Below are 19,310 nucleotides of genomic sequence, written 5' to 3' on the forward strand. Positions count from 1 at the left end.
TGTCTTTGATTTTTTTTTCCCCCAGAGGGATAATAAACTGGGTCAATCTCCGATCAGTCTGCTTTGGTACAGAGATGAAAAGGATTTTAAGATGCCTTTTGTTTATATGTAAACTGATGAGATTTCAGGCCAAAGTGGTCATATTTTAGAAGTGGCCTGTATATTTAAAAAAAAGGGGGCGTAGTCAGCTCTTGAGCTGAGCAGTTTTAGTTCATCTTGAACTGGTTGGAAGCTGTGTGGCATTGCTCTCTCGCGCGCTCTCTACTTCAATCTGTAGGCATGTGTTCTATTTATACTGATTTTCAGATTGAGTTTGCTTATTGGGACTGTTGTATATATTCAAACAGCATAATTACTTTCTAGTTGGATAGGCTGACCTCTGTAGGTGTTCTTTATTCTGATCTTTGTGTTTAATGATGTAATTTTATGAATAATTCTCCGTTTTAAAATCTAGTCATCAACCAAGCAAACTTATTCCAGGTAATTTTTACTGTACACTTACCAAAACAAATTGCAAAGTCATGGTGTGGGGCTGCCTGCTTAAGAATGTTTTGCATGGTCTGGTTTAGTCCATAACACAGGCCCACACACAGGGAGATCTAATTGAAACATACCGAACACTGAATGGCCTGGGCAGAGTGGACGTTGGAAGATGCTTCCACTGACAGAAGAGACTAGGAACCGAGGCCACAGCCTTCGAGTAAAGGGAAGACCTCTTAGAACAGAGATAAGGAGGAACCTTTCAGCCAGAGAGTGGCGAATCTATTGAATTCATTGCCACTGATGGCTGTGCAGGCCAGGTCACTGAGGATATTTAAGACCGAGATAGATAGGCTCTCGAGTATCAAGGGGATCGAGAGTTACGGGAGAAAGCGGGAGAATGGGATTGAGAAACTTATCAGCCATGATTGAATGGTATGAAGATACCTGATGGCTGAATAGCCTAATTTTGTGCTCCAATGTTTCATGGTCTCTTGCTGTCCTTAGACTCATGAGGGTGAGAATTGGGAGCAGGATGCCATTTGGTCTTTCGGGCCTGCACCAGCATTGAACAGATCATAACTGGATATGAATATACCTGCATAGGTAGATATGCTGGGACATTTTTCACTGCAGCACAGGAGGTTGAGAGGTGACCTTAGTTTATAAAGTCAAGAAGGGATATTGATGAGGTGCGTGGCAGATGCTGTTTCCTTCGGGTGGGGGTTTCAGGATTAGGGAGTACATTTTTAAGGTGAGAGGAGAAAGATTTAAAAAAAAAAGACATGAAGAGTACTTTTTTCTTTTGATTCCACACACAAACCACTCTCTTTCAATGTCCTGAGGAAATGGTGGATGCAGGAATAGTGATAACATTTAAAAGACATTTGGATAAGTGCATTAATAGGAAAGGTTTGAAGGGATATAGGCCAAACTAGATGGGATTAGTTTAGTTTGTGAATATAGTCAGCATGAATTAATTGGACTGAAGGGTCTGTTTCTGTTCTGTATTACTCTGCAACTGTTCTGTACTGGTCTTCAAAACTTTTTTTTTAATTTCCCCCATCACCATCCACTTTGTTGTTCAAAAATCCGATGAACTCAGCCTTGAATATATTCAATGACCCCCTAACTGCAGGAAGACATTCCTACTTCTGAACTCAACTCCACTTGCTAATATACCACTTGCCTTGCTGAATGCTTGTTTCACCTCTCTGACAATTGGCATTGACTAGTGTAGAAGGACGCTGAGCCTCCTTTGTACATCCACACATCATTCCTGTTGAAGGGCCCATGTCTGAAACGTCGACTCTCCTGGTCCTCGGATACTGTCTGACCTGCTGTGCTTTTCCAGCGCCACACTTTGACTCTTAATGTCTAGCATCTACAGTCCTCACTTCCTTCACATCCCAATGTGTCACTTTTAAACAATGCAACTCCTTTCTGATTTTTATTCCACATTAAAGGCTACATTATCACATTGTGGTAATGCAATTGCCATGTGTTTGCCAACTGAGAACAGACCTGGACCAACGTTTCCATAGTCCGTCCTGCATTCACTCCCTTTCCTTTCACTTGCTGTAAGTCAATAATTGAAGCCCAGAATGCAAAACAAGAAATGGAAATGAGAGTGTGTACCTCACAGATATTGGACAGAGGAATGAAGTTGCAGTCTGGGGTCGCAGCTCAACCATTCAGAGATGAGCAGCTTCCAAAGCTCATGGTCCGACTTCCGCATTCAGAGAATGGGGAGCTCTGACTGGCAGGAGGTCCAGTCTCTTTCCGATCCTCCAGGGCGCTCTATTGGTCCATCAAAAGAAGGTCGCAAACCGTTTGTGCGGAAATCTAGGAGTATACGCAGATTTTTGCTGACACCGAAGAGCATAAGCAGTCCTTTGCTGCCCCTGACTCTTGTCCGACATAGTTGGAACCTATATCACAAGACTAGGAATACACCACTCACCCATTACAGCCTATACCTAACTGCACATATTTCAGTGCAGATTCAGAAAAGTGCCTGCAGCTTTTTAATAAAATTGAAGATGCTTTAATGATGTTTCTGAATATATCACTGTAGCTATTCTTCATTTTAAAGATCAGCCATTTCTCATGCACCCCCATCTCTCATATAGACTCATCAACATCCATTCTCTCTCTTTCTCTTTAGAAAGTCTTGATACAGCAATCAAAGAAGTCTTGAGCCACGAGAAATAACAGGTACTGGGGGGAAAAGGGAAAGAGAATGGTTGGGGGTCTAGAGAGAGAAAATTGACAGGGGTTGGGGGGACAGGAAGAGAATGGACAGCGGGCAGCGACAGCACAAATCCCACCTTTCCCAGGACCTCAGCAGTTACTTCTCAATATACACATGGCCATGGCAGCAGAATCATATAATCCCTGCAGGCTATTTGGCCCATCTAATTCACAGGAGAAAGTGAGGTCTGCAGATGCTGGAGATCAGAGCTGAAAATATGTTGAATTCCTGATGAAGGGCTTATGCCCAAAACATTGAATTTCTTGTTCCTTGGATACTGCCTGACCTGCTGCGCTTTTCCGGCAACACATTTTCAGCCATCTAATTCACACCAAACTTCCAAACAGCATCCCACCAGACCAACTCACCTACCATATAGCTCTGCAGCTCCCCATGGCTTACCCACCCTAAACTGCAGATTGTTGGACTGTGGGTAGAAACCGCAGCACCCAGAGCTAAACCATGCACAAAGTCCACACAGACAGTCCCCAAAGGCTGGAATCAAACCCAGGTCCCTGGCGATGTGAGGCAGCAGCACTAGCCACAGAGTCACTGTGCTGCCCATAGCTTTGGGGTTCTGCTTTGTCTTTGTAGCTTCTGACTGGCTGTCTCCTCCTGACATTGTTGGACCACACCCACTGCAGCCTCCCTTTCCCACTTCTCCAGCCCTAAGCATGTTGGTTCCTGAATCCTGGTGCCATCTGGCCTCCTGCTGCCAACTGCAGAGAACAGAGACGATTGTCACTATTCTGTCCCTTACCGTCACCTTTCTCTCCTCCCCCCCCCCCCCCCCAACTTTGTTCTTCCTCCCACCACCCAGCCAGTTAACTTCTCCCCCCCTGCAGCCCTCTCTCAAATCCCCTTTACCTGCGTGATTCACACTCACACCCACCTGATCCTGTCCACTGACCCAATGAGAAGGCTCTGTCTGGAGATGAATGACCATTACCCGGAATAAAATGCTGGTTAACTTTTCCCCCTGATGTGTATGCAGCCTGGCTTCCAGCTCCAATTCTGAGCCGAAGGTCCTCCAGCATGTGTTTGCTCTCATCCAGAGCCTCCCACCTTCTGCAAAACAAAACACAAGTCCCACCCTGTACTGTCCAATGCGTGTTGTGTAACTGCTCAATTGTTTTTAGTGGCTGAGCAGAGGCTGATAGCCAAGTTCGGAACCCATGAGGATGGTCTCAACAGGGACTTTGGGTGACCCCACTACATTATACACACTCTCTCTCACACAGTCACACAGACCCTCTCATATACACATGGTCTCTCAGACACACACATACAAACACACCCACTCACACCCATGCACACGCCTTCTCAGAGGCTTATACTCCATCACACAGACAAACTTTACCAAGCATGCACACATGCAAACACATACACATGGGTCTATGGGGTGAATTTACATTTGCAGATACATTCAATGTGCACTTTCTGAGCAGAAATCGGCAGGTAGTCAATCCATGTATTATTTTCTAAATTCCTACTTTGATAATAGAACCAGTCTGATTCAAGATTCGGATACAGACACACTCAAACTTCACACCTTTCATACATTGTGAGAGCTGAGCTGTCACCTATTTTTATAAAACCTTAAGTCATCTCGAGACTGTGACTTAAAAAGTGCTCTGGGATTTATACATTAATGAATCAAAACCTGCAACCCATTCTAAAAGATGAAAGACTTAACAGCAATCCAGGTTTTTTTCAATATATACTTTCTGTTCTATGACACTGATCTTTCGCTATAAATTCTGTGTCTTATGATCCTGCTCCACAGCTACCCGATGAAGGAGCAGCGCTCTGAAAGCTAGTGCGTCCAAATAAACCTATTGGACTATAACCTGGTGCTTTTTAACTTAACTATGATTTTTAATTTTACCCACCCCAGTCCAACACCGGCTCCTCCACATCGTTTTTAGTGAACACGGCCCACACCCTTTACTGCTGCCAGTAAACTTTACAATGCTGATGAAATGGTGCAGTAGCTGATGAAATGGTGCAGTACCTGCACTCCTGAAAAATTTACAATTTTTAACGATAGTAGCTACTCATTCACTGCTCCATCTGATACACAACATTGGAAACTTAGTGCAGGAGGCTGAAAGAAATGAGCAGCTTTAAAACAAAAACCATTTGGAGCTCAAAGCTGGTGCTTCAGCAGGTCAGAGGATTTGCTGAAGGCCTTCCCGCAGTCGGGACAGCTGAAGGGCCTTTCCCCTGTATGGACCCGCCGGTGGGTCAGCAGGGCAGAGGAATCACCGAAGGCCTGCCCGCAGTCAGGGCAGGAGAATGGCCTCTCCCCTGTGTGGACCCGCTGGTGCTTCAGCAGGTCGGAGGAATTGCTGAAGGCCTTCCCACACTCTGAGCAGCTGAAGGGCCTCTCCCCCGCCCGGACCCGCTTGCGGGTCAACAGAGTGGTGGAATTGCTGAAGGCCTTGCCGCACTCGGGGCAGCTGAATGGCCTCTCCCCAGTGTGGCTGCGCCGATAAGTCTCCAGGACAGACGGGGCATGAAAGCCTTTCCCACAATTATCACACTTCCATGGTTTCTCCATGGCTGAAGCTTCAGCTGTACACAAATATGTGTACAACCCCCTTCCCGCTGTGAATTCCTGTTTTCAGGCCATATAGCTGTTACACACTCCACGCTCAGTGCGCTGCGACACTAGGGTCTCTCATCTAGTCGCACTGATGCTGAAATAGTACTCAAACAAGAACCAAAAAGCTTGTTTCCTTCTCACAGAATCATAGTTGAAAATTGTTGTGGTCCTGATGGATTGGGTGACTGTCAGACATTGATGTCAAAGTGAGGACTGCAGTCGCTGGAGAGTCAGAGTCAAAAAGTGCAGCGCTGGAAAGGCACAGCAGGTCAGGCAGCATCCGAGGAGCAGGAGAGTCAATGTTTCCGGCATAACACTTACACCTGTTCATTTTGAAACTTCTGTCTTCAGATCTGCAAAAAGAAATTATAAAATTCATCACTGTCAGTGCAGGGTAGAAATTCAGAACAAGCAATTCTACTTTCTGCAGAATATTCTTTTCTTATTCCACAAAATTGAAAACACCATCCCACTCTGTCTCCCCCTCTGTTCTCACTCCGCTCTAACTAATTCTTACGGGGCAACCAACAAGGTGACTTTGTCACTGTATGAGTTCAAAATTAATATGAAAGAAGTCTTCGATAAGTTGTTGGCACTGAGAAGATGACAAGGCACTGGGACTCAATGAAATGTATCCAAGGATCTTGAAGAAAAGGACGACAGAAATTGTGGGAGCACTCACCATAATTCAACAGTCTTCCATGGAATTGGAGGAAGTGACTGGAAAACTGCAAACATTATAGCCTTATTTAAGGAAGGTTGTAAAGATATACTCAGCAATTATAGGGCAGCCAGTTTAAATTTGGTGGAAAAGCAGAAATAGTTATTCTGGTCAAAATTAGTAGTCACATGGAGAAAGGTGGATTGATTAGGAAGAGTCAGCGTGGGATTGCTGAAGGGAACATTGCATTTCACTAACATGATGGTGTTTTTTGCAAAGTTACAGGCTTGACGAGGATAACACTTCAGCTCTCCTCTTTGTTATCTATCCTGGCTGTCCTAGGGAGTCTGGTACCCCTCCAGCCTTGACGTTAGGCTGAATTTGAGGGGTTTAAAGCACCAAAGTGTGACTTCAAATTACTTGGCTGCACGGGTGTCTCAGTTTTGCTATCGTATCTCTCCCATAAAGGCTGACAGAACAGGCTGTGTACAGGAGTCTGCTGCGCACCACCTTCATTCATCAAAAGGGAAAGAGCTAATGATTCAGCACCTCAGTAAATCTTGAGGCAGTCTTGGCTCCTATGCACATGTTGGGATGCATGTAAGGAGATGTTTATATTTTGCTTCTGTACTGAGAATTCATAAATTGAAGCCAGTGTACATTTTAAAAATATTCAAGATTAAAAGAGGAGATCAATATTATACAACAATCCAACAACCCCGTCCCAAGACAACATGTGCCTGACTCTCACAAAGCTGGCGGCCGGTTGCCCGGGCAACCCGAGAGCTCCTTCGCCGGTGAAGTAAACACTGGGCCTGTGGGGCTTTTATTCGCGGCCTGCGGCCTCCCCCTAGGAGTTTATAAACTCCCCAGTCTCCCTCCTCCCGCGGTTCCCAATCCTACCCTGTCTCACTGTCTCCTCTCCCCGGGGGCAGGAGCCAGGTCTTGGCGCTCGGACCTGGCGACCTCCCCGGGATGTTTCTGAAACCCGGTCCTGTTCTGAAGAAGGATCCCCGGACCCGAAACACGTCCTCACATTTCTCTCAACACGAGCTGCCGGACCTGCTCAGCTTTTCCAGCGGTTTCTGTTCTTGTTCCTTCAGCCGCCGGCGCCATTCCTCTCCCACACTCAGTAACACTGTCTTTGTCCCATTGCACATGCGCCAACTGACAGAGGGAGGGCGTCCCACCTGGTGACGTCATCAGCCGCCGAGGGGGCGCGGTTGGAGGAATCCTCCAAGAATTCGGAGACAATGGGGGCGGGGCGATCGTTTTTCCCGCCCCCAGCCACTTGAAAGGTGGGTTTCTTTAAAGTTTGAATGTAGTTTTCTTTCAATTTTCAGAAATGTTATTCCAGACCTCTGGAAGGCTGAAGCATTGAGAAACTTGCAAACATAAACAAAAGGATACGAATAAAATTCATAAAAATAGGTAAGGCAAATTACGAAATAATTCCAGCACAAAATATCAAACAGAATAGCAAGAGCTTCTATTGGTGTGCTGAAGGGAACAAAATCGCTGAAACCGCTGAGTTAATAGGGGAACACTGAACTAGCAGAGCTGCTAAATCAAAACTTTCATCAGCTTTCACATTGGAGGACAGCAATACTATCCTTATTGGAACAGGCAAGTCAGAGGCTGTAGAAAGGGTAGAACTTAAACAACCAACGTTGACATGTACACTATCAGGATTGAGGGCGGACAGGTCCCCTGAGCCTAATGGCCCACATTCTAATGTACTAAAGCAAGTGGCGGTAGAGATAGTGGCTTCGTTAGTTACAATATTCCAAAATTCCTTGGACATAAGAAAGATTAATTGACTTTATTTAAGACTGAGATGGGTAGATTCTTGATTGTCAAGGTGATCAATGGTTACGGGGAGAAAGCGCCAGACAGGAGTTGACTTCAGCCGTGATTGGATGATGGAGCAGACTTGCTGGGCTGAATGGCCTCATTTCTGCTCTGATATCTTATGATTCCACTGGAGTGGAAAAATGCTAATGTAACACCTGTATTCAAAAAGGGAGCGAGGCAATATGTGAGAAATTGCAGACCAGTTAGTTCAACATGTGTTGATGGGAAGTTGTTAGGATCAATTATCAAGGAAGCAATATCAGGATGTTTGGAAAGTCAAAACTCTTCAGATAGCTCCTTTCAAACTACTACCGTTAAGAAGGTCAAGAGCAGCAGTTACATGGCAGACCATTACCTGCAAGTTCTCTTCAAAGACACTCACCGTTGGAGCAGCACACACATTTCAACACACGGAGATTACAAAGATAAAGATGGGAGAAACCATTGGAGAGATTTGAAGACTAAAATGAGAATTTTAAAATTTGGTTGTTGCTTGAATGGGCACTAGTACAGGTCAGTGGTCACATGAGCCATAGAGGAATGAGAATTGTTGCTATGAAACAAGAGCAAAGTCTGAGATGATTTCAAGTTTCCAGAAGGGCAAATGCGTAAAATTATTGATTGCAGCATTGAAGTAGTCCAGCCTGGAGGTAAGGAAGAGACAAAAGATGATTCCAGCAGCAGCAGCTACTTTGAGAATGGGACTGGCTCGAATAAGATGACAGAGGCGGATACAGGAGGCTTTGTGCTGGCACAGGTCAGAAGCTCCTCTCAGAATCCAATGTAGCAAGTTATGAACACAGAAACAGACCCTTATCCGAGGATGGATGCGGTGTCCCTACATTGGACAGGCAGAAAACTAGCCACTAGGATATATGAACATCAACTAGCCACAAAAAGACATCACCCACTATCCCTAGTATCCTTACATATACATGAGGAAGGACACCTTCAGACAATAGCGAGGCTGTGATTAACAAGAAGACTAGACTCCTACTGGTCCTGCAGTACTCATCATTGGTCCATCAAAACAATGTAGTGCCGTTTTTGCGGACAGCTACAAGCATGCACGGTTTTTTTTTGCTGACACCGAGGAGCACGCGTAGTAGACTCTGTGGAGATGGGGTTACTGACAGTTTCTCACTGTCCAAAGGCCAATGTGAGAAAAAAAGATCGAGCCACAATGACCACCAACACACTCCCGCCCCGCCACACCCACCCTTCCCCCCCCCCCCCCCCCCCCCCCCGGAGCTTGACATCTTAACATGTGCGCCTTGCTATTTTTGCTAATCACTTTACTCCACCTCTCATGATTTTATATATCTCATTAAGGTCACCCCTCAACCTCCTCTGCTCTAGTGAAAGAAGTCTCAGCCTCTCCTTATAACTCAAACCCTCCAGTCCTGGCAAATCTTTTCCGAACCCTCTCCAATAGTATTCTTCCTATAACAGGACAAACTGTACTCAGTACTCCAATAGTGGCCTCACCATCATCCTGTATAACCTCAACATTATGTCCCAACTCCTATACTCAATGGTGTGAACAATGAAGGCAAGTGTGCTAAATGCCTTCTTAGCCACCCAGTCTACCAATGGTGCAACTTTCAAACTACGATGTACCTGAACACTCCCAGATCTCTCTGTTCCACAATACAACCCAGGGCTCTCCCATTAACTGTACAAGTCCTGCACTGCTTTGTTTTAGCAAAATGCAAACTCTCACTTTTATCCATACCTCTCAAACACACACTGTCAGACATACACACACCCCAACACTCTCAACTCCTGAGGCTTATACTCCAACACACCCACACTTTACGAAGCATGGTACACGCACTCTGATGCACAAGGTCACATGCATGCATACACAGATATATATAAAATCTATGGGGTGAATTTGCATTTGCAGAATTACATTTGCAGATACATGCAATTTTGCTCAAAAAGCACATAATTTGCAGACAGTTAATGCAGGCAGCCAATCCATGTAGTATTTTATAAATTCCTACTTTAGAAATGATACCACTCTGATTCAAGATTGGGATACAGACAGACTCAAACCTCACATCTGACATGCATTGTCTGAGCTGAGAAGTCACCTATTTTTATAAAACCTTATGTCATCATGAGATTGTAACTTAAAAGAAATTCTGGAATTTATACATTAAGGAAACCTGCAACCCATTCGAAAAGATGAAAGACTTAACAGCAATCTATGTTTGTTCAATATAGCCTATCAGTTGCATGACTCTGTGATCCTTTCCTATAAAATCTGTGTGTTATGATCCTGCTCCACAGCTACCTGATGATGGAGCAGCGCTCCGAAAGCTAGTGCTTTCAAATAAATGTGTTGGACTATAACCTGGTGTTGCGTGATTTTTAACTTTATCCACCCCAGTCCAAGACCGGCTCCTCAAAACAGTTTCTAGCGAACGCATCCCACACCTCCCAGTGCTGCCAGTAAACGTTACAATGCTGATGAAATGATACAGTACCTGCACTCCTGAAAAATTTACAATTTTTAATGATACAAGCTCCTCATTCACTGCTCCATCTGATACACAACATTGGAAACTTAGTGAAGCTGAAAGAAATGAGCAGCTTTAAAACAAAAATCACTTGGAGCTCACAGCTTTCAATGTGAGTCTGAGCCCGATGGTAAGTTCAGGTAACCTTTATTGTGACCCAAGTTTGTTACAGCTTCAGATCCCCTCAGCAAAATGGCATAGAAAAAAGTAACTGATATGTTTTTAAACAGCTCAAGGTCAAAACCCACACACTTCCTCCCACGTTCTTTACTATTGGTCAGCACCTAGTTATCCCTTTGTAACTGGAAAAAGTGAGGACTGCAGATGCTGGAGACCAGAGCTGAAAACATGTTGCTGGAAAAGCGCAACAGTTCAGGCAGCATCCAAGGAGCAGGAGAGTCGACATTTCGGACATGAGTCCTTCTTCAGGAATTCCTGAGTTTTGGTTTTCTTCACCACCAAAAATGGTTTCATCGTTAAATACAGAACTCCAGGTTTCTGACCGAATTCCAATTCCGCCATCTTCCGTGGCAGGATTTGCCGGAACTCGGTTGTGAGTCCAGTTGATAATGGCACTAGGCCATCGTTCCTTCAAACCCCTGCGATGACAAATGAACTCGCTGGTGCCTCCGCAGGAGGGAGGAGCAGGTAAAGGCCTTCCTGCACTTGAGGCAACTGAAGGGCCTCTCCCCCGTGTGAACCCGCCGGTGGGTCTGAAGATTAGAGGAATCGCTGAAGGCCTTCCTGCACTTGGGACAACTGAAGGGTCTCTCCCCCGTGTGGACCCGCCGGTGGGTCTGGAGATTAGAGGAATCGCTAAAGCCCTTCCCGCACTCGGGGCACCTGAAAGGCCACTCCCCGGTATGGACTAGCTGATGCCTCAGCAGGGCAGAGGAATCGCTGAAAGCTTTCCAGCACTCGGGGCAGCTGAAGGGCCTCTCCCCGGCATGGAGCAGCTGGTGCTTCCGCAAGGTGCCCACTTGACTGAATCTCTTCCCACACTCGGGACAGCTGAAGGGCCTCTCCCGCGTGTGGACACGCCGGTGGATCAGAAGGTGGGAGGAATTGCTGAAGGCCTTCCCGCATTCTGGGCAGGGGAATGGCCTCTCTCCAGTGTGGACCCGCTGGTGAGTCAGCAGGATGGAGGCCCGGGTAAAGCCCTTCCCACACTCAGGGCACCTGAATGGCCTCTCCCCCGTATGGCGCCGCTGGTGCCTCAGCATGGAGGAAGCCTGGGTAAAACCCTTCCTGCACTCGGGGCAGGAGAATGGCCTCTCCCCCGTGTGGACCTGCTGGTGCCTCAGCAGGGTGGAGGCCTGGGTAAAACCCTTTCTGCACTCTGTGCAGGAGAATGGCCTCTCCCTGGTGTGACTGCGCTGATGAATCTCCAGGGCAGACGGGACACGGAAGCCTTTTCCACAGTCGCCACACTTCCACGGTTTCTCCACAGGGCGAGATTCCTCGGGATTCTCCATGGCCAAAGCTTCACCTGCACACAAACATGTGTATAGCCCCTCCCCGCCGTGAATTCCTCGTTCCAGGCCGTATCACTCATCCATGCTCCACACTCAGTGCGGTTCAACAGTCGGGTCTCTCATCCAGTCCCACTGATGCTGAAAATGTACTGAAACAGGAACCAAAAAGCTTTGCTCCTTCTCACAGAATCTAAGTTGAAAATTGCTGAGGTCCTGATGGATTGAGTGACTGTCAGATATTGATGTCAAAGCAAGGATTGCAGATGCTGTACAGTGAGTCGAGAAGTGTGCTGGAAAAGCACATCAGGTCAGGCAGCATCTGAGGAGCAGGAGTGTTGATGTTTTGGGCAGAAGTCCTTCATTTGTTGATTTGAAACTTCTATCTTCAAATACTCTGTGAAAAGAGATTATAAATGTCATCACTGTCAGTCCAGAGTAGAAACTCAGAACAAGCAATTCTACTTTCTGCAGAATATTATTTTCTTTTACTATTCCACAAAATTGAAAGCACCATCCCACTCTCTCCCTCTGTTCTCACTCCGCTCTAACTAATTCTCCTGAAGGTACTGATTCAGGATCTTACAGGGGCAGAGAAGCAAAAATATCAAGACTGACATCTCTCTGAAGTTTGGATGACTCCACCTGAAAGCTAATATCTTCCACGACATTGGGATGCTGCTGAGAGCGAGCAGGTCTAATTTTGGGAAGCAAACAAAAATGTTAATTCAGGGTTAACCCGCCATGCAGCTTCTTGAGGAACAACCAGACACGAAATGGTTAACGCCCTCAGGAAGAGGGGAACAAAATGAGACATCAAGGCATTAACACTGACACCAGAGAGAAACTGAACATACAGATGTGGCAAACATTAGTGGCAAGCCAGAGTCATAGAGATATACAGCACAGAAACAGACCCTTCAGCCAAACTCTTCCAGATATCCTAAATTAATTGAGTTGCATTTGCCAGCACTTGGCCCATAAGCCTCTGAACCCTTTCTATTCATACACCCATCCAGATGTCTTTTACATGCTGGAATTGTACCAACCTCCATCACTTCCTCTAGCAACTCATTCCAAACATGCACCAGAATCTGTGTGAAAAATTTGCCCCTTCTTATGCTTTTAAATGTCCACCCCACCCACCCTCACCCTAAACCTTGGTACTATCTAGTCCTGGACTCCCCGTCCCAGGTAAAAGACCTCGTCTATTTACCCGATCCACATCACTGATGATTTTAAGGTCACCCCTCAGACTCTGCCGCACTAGGGAAAACAACCCCATCCTATACTTCCATCTTCACTCACCCGAGCAATTAAGATTCACACTTGAGTTTGCTCCCTCCCTGGATTCACTCCAGTTGCTCAAGTGAACAAAGGTCCCTCCCTTCTCTCTCTTGCCCCCAGGATGAAGAGTTGCCCAGACGGAAAGAGTTTCACTCTGAAACTGACAGGGCCACTTCCGCGTTGTGACATCAATAGTGATTCACAAGGACGGACCCAGGCCAACACTCAGCCCCCGCACTGCACCGGCTCCGGACGCCGGCGTGGGACTGACCTGCATTACGCCTGCTCCGGAGGGACGACAGCATCCGGCTGACCCTTACTGCGCCTGCTCCGGATGGACAGCATCCGGCTGGCCCTCACTGCGCCTACTCCAGACAGCCGGCGTCCGGCTGACCCTCACTGCGCCTGCTCCGGACGGACGGCATCCGGCTGGCCCTCACTGCGCCTACTCCAGACGGCCAGCGTCCGGCTGACCCTTACTGCGCCTGCTCCGGATGGACAGCATCCGGCTGGCCCTCACTGCGCCTACTCCAGACAGCCGGCGTCCGGCTGACCCTCACTGCGCCTGCTCCGGACGGACGGCATCCGGCTGGCCCTCACTGCGCCTACTCCAGACGGCCAGCGTCCGGCTGACTCTTACTGCGCCTGCTCCGGATGGACAGCATCCGGCTGGCCCTCACTGCGCCTACTCCAGACAGCCGGCGTCCGGCTGACCCTCACTGCGCCTACTGCGGTCGGACGGCATCTGGCTGGCCCTCACTGCGCCTGCTGCGGTCGGTGTCAGACTGACCCGCATTCCGTCCGCTCCAGACGGCCGCCGCAGGACCTGCGCTGCCCTGCACAGTTGGGAAAATCTCTTCCCTTCAACAAATCCCCATAGTGTGGAAGCAAGCAATTCGGCCCAACGAGTCCACACCCATTCCTCTACATTCACCCTCTGACTAATCCACCCGAACCGGAGGGCAGAACTAGAAGGCATAGGTTTAGGGTGAGAGGGGAAAGATATAAAAGAGACCTAAGGGCAACCTTTTCACAAAGAGGGTGGTATGTGTACGGAATGAGCTGCAAGAGGAAGAGGTGGAGGCTAGTACAATTGCAACTTTTGAAAGGGATCTGGATGGAATATATGAATAGCAAGGGTTTGGAGGGATATGGGCTGGCTGTGGGAAGGTGGGACTAGATAGGTTGGGATATCTAGTCAGCATGGACAAGTTGGATCGCAGGGTTAGTTTCTGTGCTGTACATCTCTATGACTCTATTTCAGCTCAGACAATACATGAAAGGTGTGAGATCAGAGCCTGTCTATCCTAACCTTGAGTCAGGCTGGTTCTATTTTCAAAGTTGAATTTACATAATACTACATGTATTGATTGCCTGGAGATTGTTCATTTTAGGAGCAAAATAGAATGTATCGGCAAATATAATGCTGCAAACACAAATTCACTGCCATGGACTTGTGTCTACACACACACGCACGAGAGAAATAAAAAGTCTATTTCTGTGCTGCATATCACACAGACATTGAGATAACAGATGCTTTATTTCTGTGGTTACAAATGTTGTTGTAATTTATAGCTGGGTACTAATAGTATATGTAAGGGACAGAATTCCTCAAAATAGGGCACTATAAGAAACCTGGGAGAACCCTATTCTGGTTTACTTATTAGTGAAAAACATTAAGCACAAGTATCTATTTATTTCTAATTTTGTTTCGTTTTTCTTGTTTGATTCCCTGCTCTGACAACACTGTATCTGAATGGTTGACAGGTTGAGATGGTGGGTTGGGTCTCAATTGACTTCAATGTTTTGTTGTTCCAAATGGTGTAAAATGGGTGTCAAAGCTTCAGCAGAAATCCAGCAGAGCTGACAGACCGACATCTTATTCTTAGCGAACAGGGAGATCAACAGAGGAGAGAGAAATCAGGACCTGAAATCTGAGCTGACACCAGACTACCCTGGGATCAATGCTTTGATTAGCAGTGCCAACCCTCGACCTTTACCTAGCTTCCCATTTGACTAACCCCTCAATATTAAGGATACAATCCTTGTCATCCTGAAGCTGGGTTAGCCATGGGAAATGCAGGGTTATAGTTCCATAGTAATAAAAGCAGGAGTAGGCCATTTGTCCTGTCAGGCCTACTCTGCCATTCATTAAGATCATGGCTGATCGGTTCACCATCGCTATTCCTCCTCCCTGCATTGTCAAAGCTACCCTTAATTCACCAACCATGCAAAAACCCATCCAACTGTGTCTTGAATATACTGAAGTGGCCTCTACTGCTTCACTGGGCAGAGAATTCCATAGATTTGCTACTCTCCAGGAAAAATAGTTCCTCCTCATCTTTGTTTGAAAGCTACTCCCCCTAATCTTGAGGTCTAGTCTCACCCAACAGCAACGAATTCCCACTTTCCACCAAAATCTGGGATAGACAGACTCACTCAGTTGTTTGCTCTTAAATGAAAGATTTCACTGTTACAACTTCTGCTCCCAGTCAGGGCAAAACATCTTTGACAGCTGCTCTGAAAGTCCAGTCTTCACAACCACACTTGTGAATCATTCTTCTCTCACCTCAAATATGCACCGTCTAGTTTTGGACCGCACCATCCTGGGGAAAAGATCTTGGGTATTCACCCTATTCATGCCCGTTACAAACGTCAATAAGGTCACCCCTCAGTCTCTGATGCTCCAGGGAAAATATCCCTGGCCTATTCTGCCTCTCCCAGTAGGTCAAACCCTCCAACTCTGGCAACAGCCTTGTAAATCTTTTCAAACCTCTTTCAAAGTTTCACAACATCTTTCCTATATCAAGGAGACCAGAATTGAATGCAGTGTTCCAAAAGTGGCCCAACCAATTTCGTGTACAGCGGCCACATGAACACCCAACTCCCATACTCAATGTTCTGACCAATAAAGGAAAGCATACCAAACGCCTTCTTTACTATCCTAGCTACCCAAGACTCCACTTTCAAGGAATTATGAACCTGCACTCCAAGGTCTTTGTTCAGCAACACTCCCCTTAACTGTGTCAGTTCTGCCTGGATTGCTTGACCAAAATGCAACTCCTCACATTTGTCAGAATTAAACTCCATCTCCCACTCCTTGGCCCAATGACCCATCTGCTCAATTCCCATTTATAGCAAACTCTCTTTCCTCTCTTATTGCCTCGAAGCTGAAAATCTCCATCCCACACACTCCCTCCATTCTCACTTTGCTGAACCTAATTCCTGCTGCATCTCATCCTGAAGGATCTGGTTCATGCTGATACACAGACCCACACTCTAATTGAAACATACAGAATACTGAATGGCCTGGACAGACTGGACATTGGGAAGATGTTTCCATTGGTAGGAGAGACAAGAACCTGAAGGCACAGCCTTAGAGTAAAGGGAAGGCCTTTTGGAACAGAGATAAGGAGAAACTTCTTCAACCAGAAAGTGGTGAATCTTTGGAATTCATTGTCACAGCAGCTTGTAAAGGACAGGTCATTGAGAATATTTAAGATGGAGGTAGACAGGTTCTTGAGTATCAAGGGGATCAAGGGTTATGGGGAGAAAGCGGGAGAATGGGGCTGAGAAACTTATCAGCTGCGATTGTGTGCTATCAGCAGAATGGTCTAATATCAGCTCCTATGTCTTATGGTCTCTTGCTGTCCTGGACACAGAGGGTGAGAATTGGAGCAGGACTAGGACATTTGGTCTTTCTAGCCTGAACCAGTATTGCACCGATCATAACTGGATATGAAAATACCTACATTTTGGTGGATAGGCTGGGACATTTTTCAGTGGAATATAGGAGGTTAAGAGGTGACCTTACTGAGGTTGATTAAATCATGACCGATATAGCTAACGTGAATGGCAGGTGTCCTTTCCCTTGGGTGGGTGTTTCAAGATGAGGGAGCAAATTTTGAAGGAGAGAGGAGAAAGATTTGAAAGACATGAGGGACACTATTTTTCATTTTACACAGAGAGTGGTTCATGTGTGGAATGAATGTTCAGAGGAAGTGGTGGATGCAGATGCAGTTATAGCATTTAAAGGACATTTGGATAAGTATCTGAATAGGAAAGATTCAGAGGATATGGACCAAATACTGGCGGGTGGGACTAGTTTAGTTTGAGAACATAGTCAGCATGGACTAGTTGGACTGAAGGGTCTGTTTCTGTGCTGCCTGACACTGTAACAGTTCTATACTGGTCTTGAAACCATTTTCTTGACATTCCCCATAAACATCCATTTCATTGTTGTTCAAAATATCAGATGAACTCAGCAGTGAATACGTTCAATGACCCCCTAACTGCAGGAAGACATCCCCACTTCTGAACTCAATTCCTCTTGCTAATATACCACTTGCCTTGCTGATTGCTTGCTGCACCTGTCTGACAACTGGCAGTGACTGGTGCAGAAGGACACTGAGGTCCCATTGTACATCTACACATCATCCTTCATGAAGGGCTTGTGCCCAAAACATCAACTCTCATGCTGCCTGACCAGCTGTACTTTTCCGATGCCACACTGCGACTCTGATCTTCAGATTCTGCAATCCTCACCTTCTCCACATCCCAATGTATTACATTTAAAAACGCACCTCTTTTCTGCTTTTTTTTGCCACAACAAAGGCTATAGCTTCACATTGAGGTACTGCATTTGCCATGTGTTTGCCAACTGTGACACTGACCTTGTCCAACATTTCCAGAGTCTGTCTGCACCCCAGAGAATCACTCCCTTTCCTTTCAGCTGCTGCAAATCAACACTACATGAACAGGGATATCGGCTGGGTGCTGGCAAGCAGGACTAGATTAGGTTGCAATATCTGGCCGACATGGACGAGTTGGACCGAAGGGCCTGTTTCCGTACTGTCCATCTCTATGACTATAATTGAACACCAAAATGAAAACTAAATGGAAAAGGGGGTGAGAAAAGAAAGTGCTGTACTCACAGACGTTAGACAGAAGGAAGTTACAGTCTGGGGTGAAGCTCAATCTTCACAGCAGCGACAAAACCTTATGCTCCTCCTTCTGCATTCAGACAATCAGGGTGCTCTAACTGGCAGGAGGACCAATCTCCATCCGGTCCTCCAGGCTTTACCATTGGTCTATCTACAGGAAGTCGCGTGCAGATCTTCGGACTTCGAGGAGCATGCGTACTACTTTGCTGACACGGGTGAGCATGCGCTTTCCTCGCTGACACCTCGGAACATGCGCAGTGTGCGCTTTGGTGACCACTGTTACTGACAGATGTAAAGAATCGAAAGGCCAAAAGGAGAAAAAAACGGCTGGAGCCACAATTTTATTTTTCCCGGTGGCTCGACGTTTTATTCTTTTTGCATTTTGTCTGGCTGCTCAACTTTTGTAAGTCTTTTCACCAGGGCAGATGAAGTTGTAAACTAGAGGGCATCGGTTTAAGGTGAGGGGAGAAAGATTTAAAATGGTCCGAAGAGGCAACTTTTTCGCACAGAGGGTGGTGTGTGTACGGAATGAACTGCCAGGCGAAGTGGTGGAGGCTGGTGCATTTACAATGTTTAATAGGAGTCTGAATAGGAAGGGTTTAGAGGGATGTGTTAAGTTCGGATATGGCTAGATCAGTTAAATTCCCTACAGTGTGGAAACAGGCCCTTCAGCCCAACGAGTCCACACCAACCCTCCGAAGAGTAACCCACCCAGACCCATTTCTCTCTGACTAATGCACCTAACACAATGGGCAATTTAACATGGACAATTAACCTGACATGCACATTCTTGTTCTGTGGGAGGAAACCGGAGCACTCTGAGGAAACCCACGCAGACACGGAGAACGTGCAAATTCCACACTGACAGTCACCCGAGGCTGGAATCGAACATGGAACTTTGGTGCTGTGAAGCAGCAGTGCTAACTACTGAGCCACCGTGCTGTCATTCAAGTAAATTTCTCCTCGGGGGAGGACGGACAATCAAGAGTCAACCATACTGCTATGGGTCTGAAGTCACATGTAGGCCAGACTGGGTAAAGAATGCAGCTAGGACAACTGAGTGAATCCTTTCCCACAATGGCAATTTCCTTCCCTAAAAAGGATATGAGTGAATCAGATGTCTTTTACCCCCACTAATTCAAAAGATTACATTAGTTTTGGTTCCTTCATATGTAAATCCCACAACTTTTCGAAAGTTACATTCTCAAGATAGCTCTAACAAT

The 19,310-nt window shown here is 46.4% G+C and overlaps 1 protein-coding gene across 1 annotated transcript; it reads right to left on the reverse strand.

Annotated features, from left to right (window-relative positions):
* Positions 1-4,035: 4,035 nt before the first annotated feature.
* LOC132808266 (zinc finger protein 418-like) lies at positions 4,036-18,152 on the reverse strand. The gene is made up of 3 exons (XM_060822080.1): positions 18,079-18,152; positions 10,967-12,254; positions 4,036-5,354 (listed from the first exon to the last, which is right to left on the reverse strand). The coding sequence occupies exons 2-3, from the start codon at positions 11,858-11,860 to the stop codon at positions 4,884-4,886; spliced, it is 1,365 nt and encodes a 454-aa protein (XP_060678063.1). The 5' UTR covers positions 11,861-12,254; positions 18,079-18,152; the 3' UTR covers positions 4,036-4,883.
* Positions 18,153-19,310: the final 1,158 nt, after the last annotated feature.

The sequence above is a fragment of the Hemiscyllium ocellatum genome (genome assembly GCF_020745735.1).
Source record: "Hemiscyllium ocellatum isolate sHemOce1 chromosome 27 unlocalized genomic scaffold, sHemOce1.pat.X.cur. SUPER_27_unloc_40, whole genome shotgun sequence".
NCBI classification, from domain to species: domain Eukaryota; kingdom Metazoa; phylum Chordata; class Chondrichthyes; order Orectolobiformes; family Hemiscylliidae; genus Hemiscyllium; species Hemiscyllium ocellatum.

Bases quoted from the DNA above. Each gene is read 5' to 3' on its own strand.
- LOC132808266 (XM_060822080.1), bottom strand. From the start codon at position 11,860: ATGGAGAATCCCGAGGAATCTCGCCCTGTGGAGAAACCGTGGAAGTGT. The intron at 5,355-10,966 runs GCCTAGTGCCAT...GCCTGAAAACAG, and splicing joins AGGGGTTTGAAGGAACGATG to GAATTCACAGCGGGAAGGGG.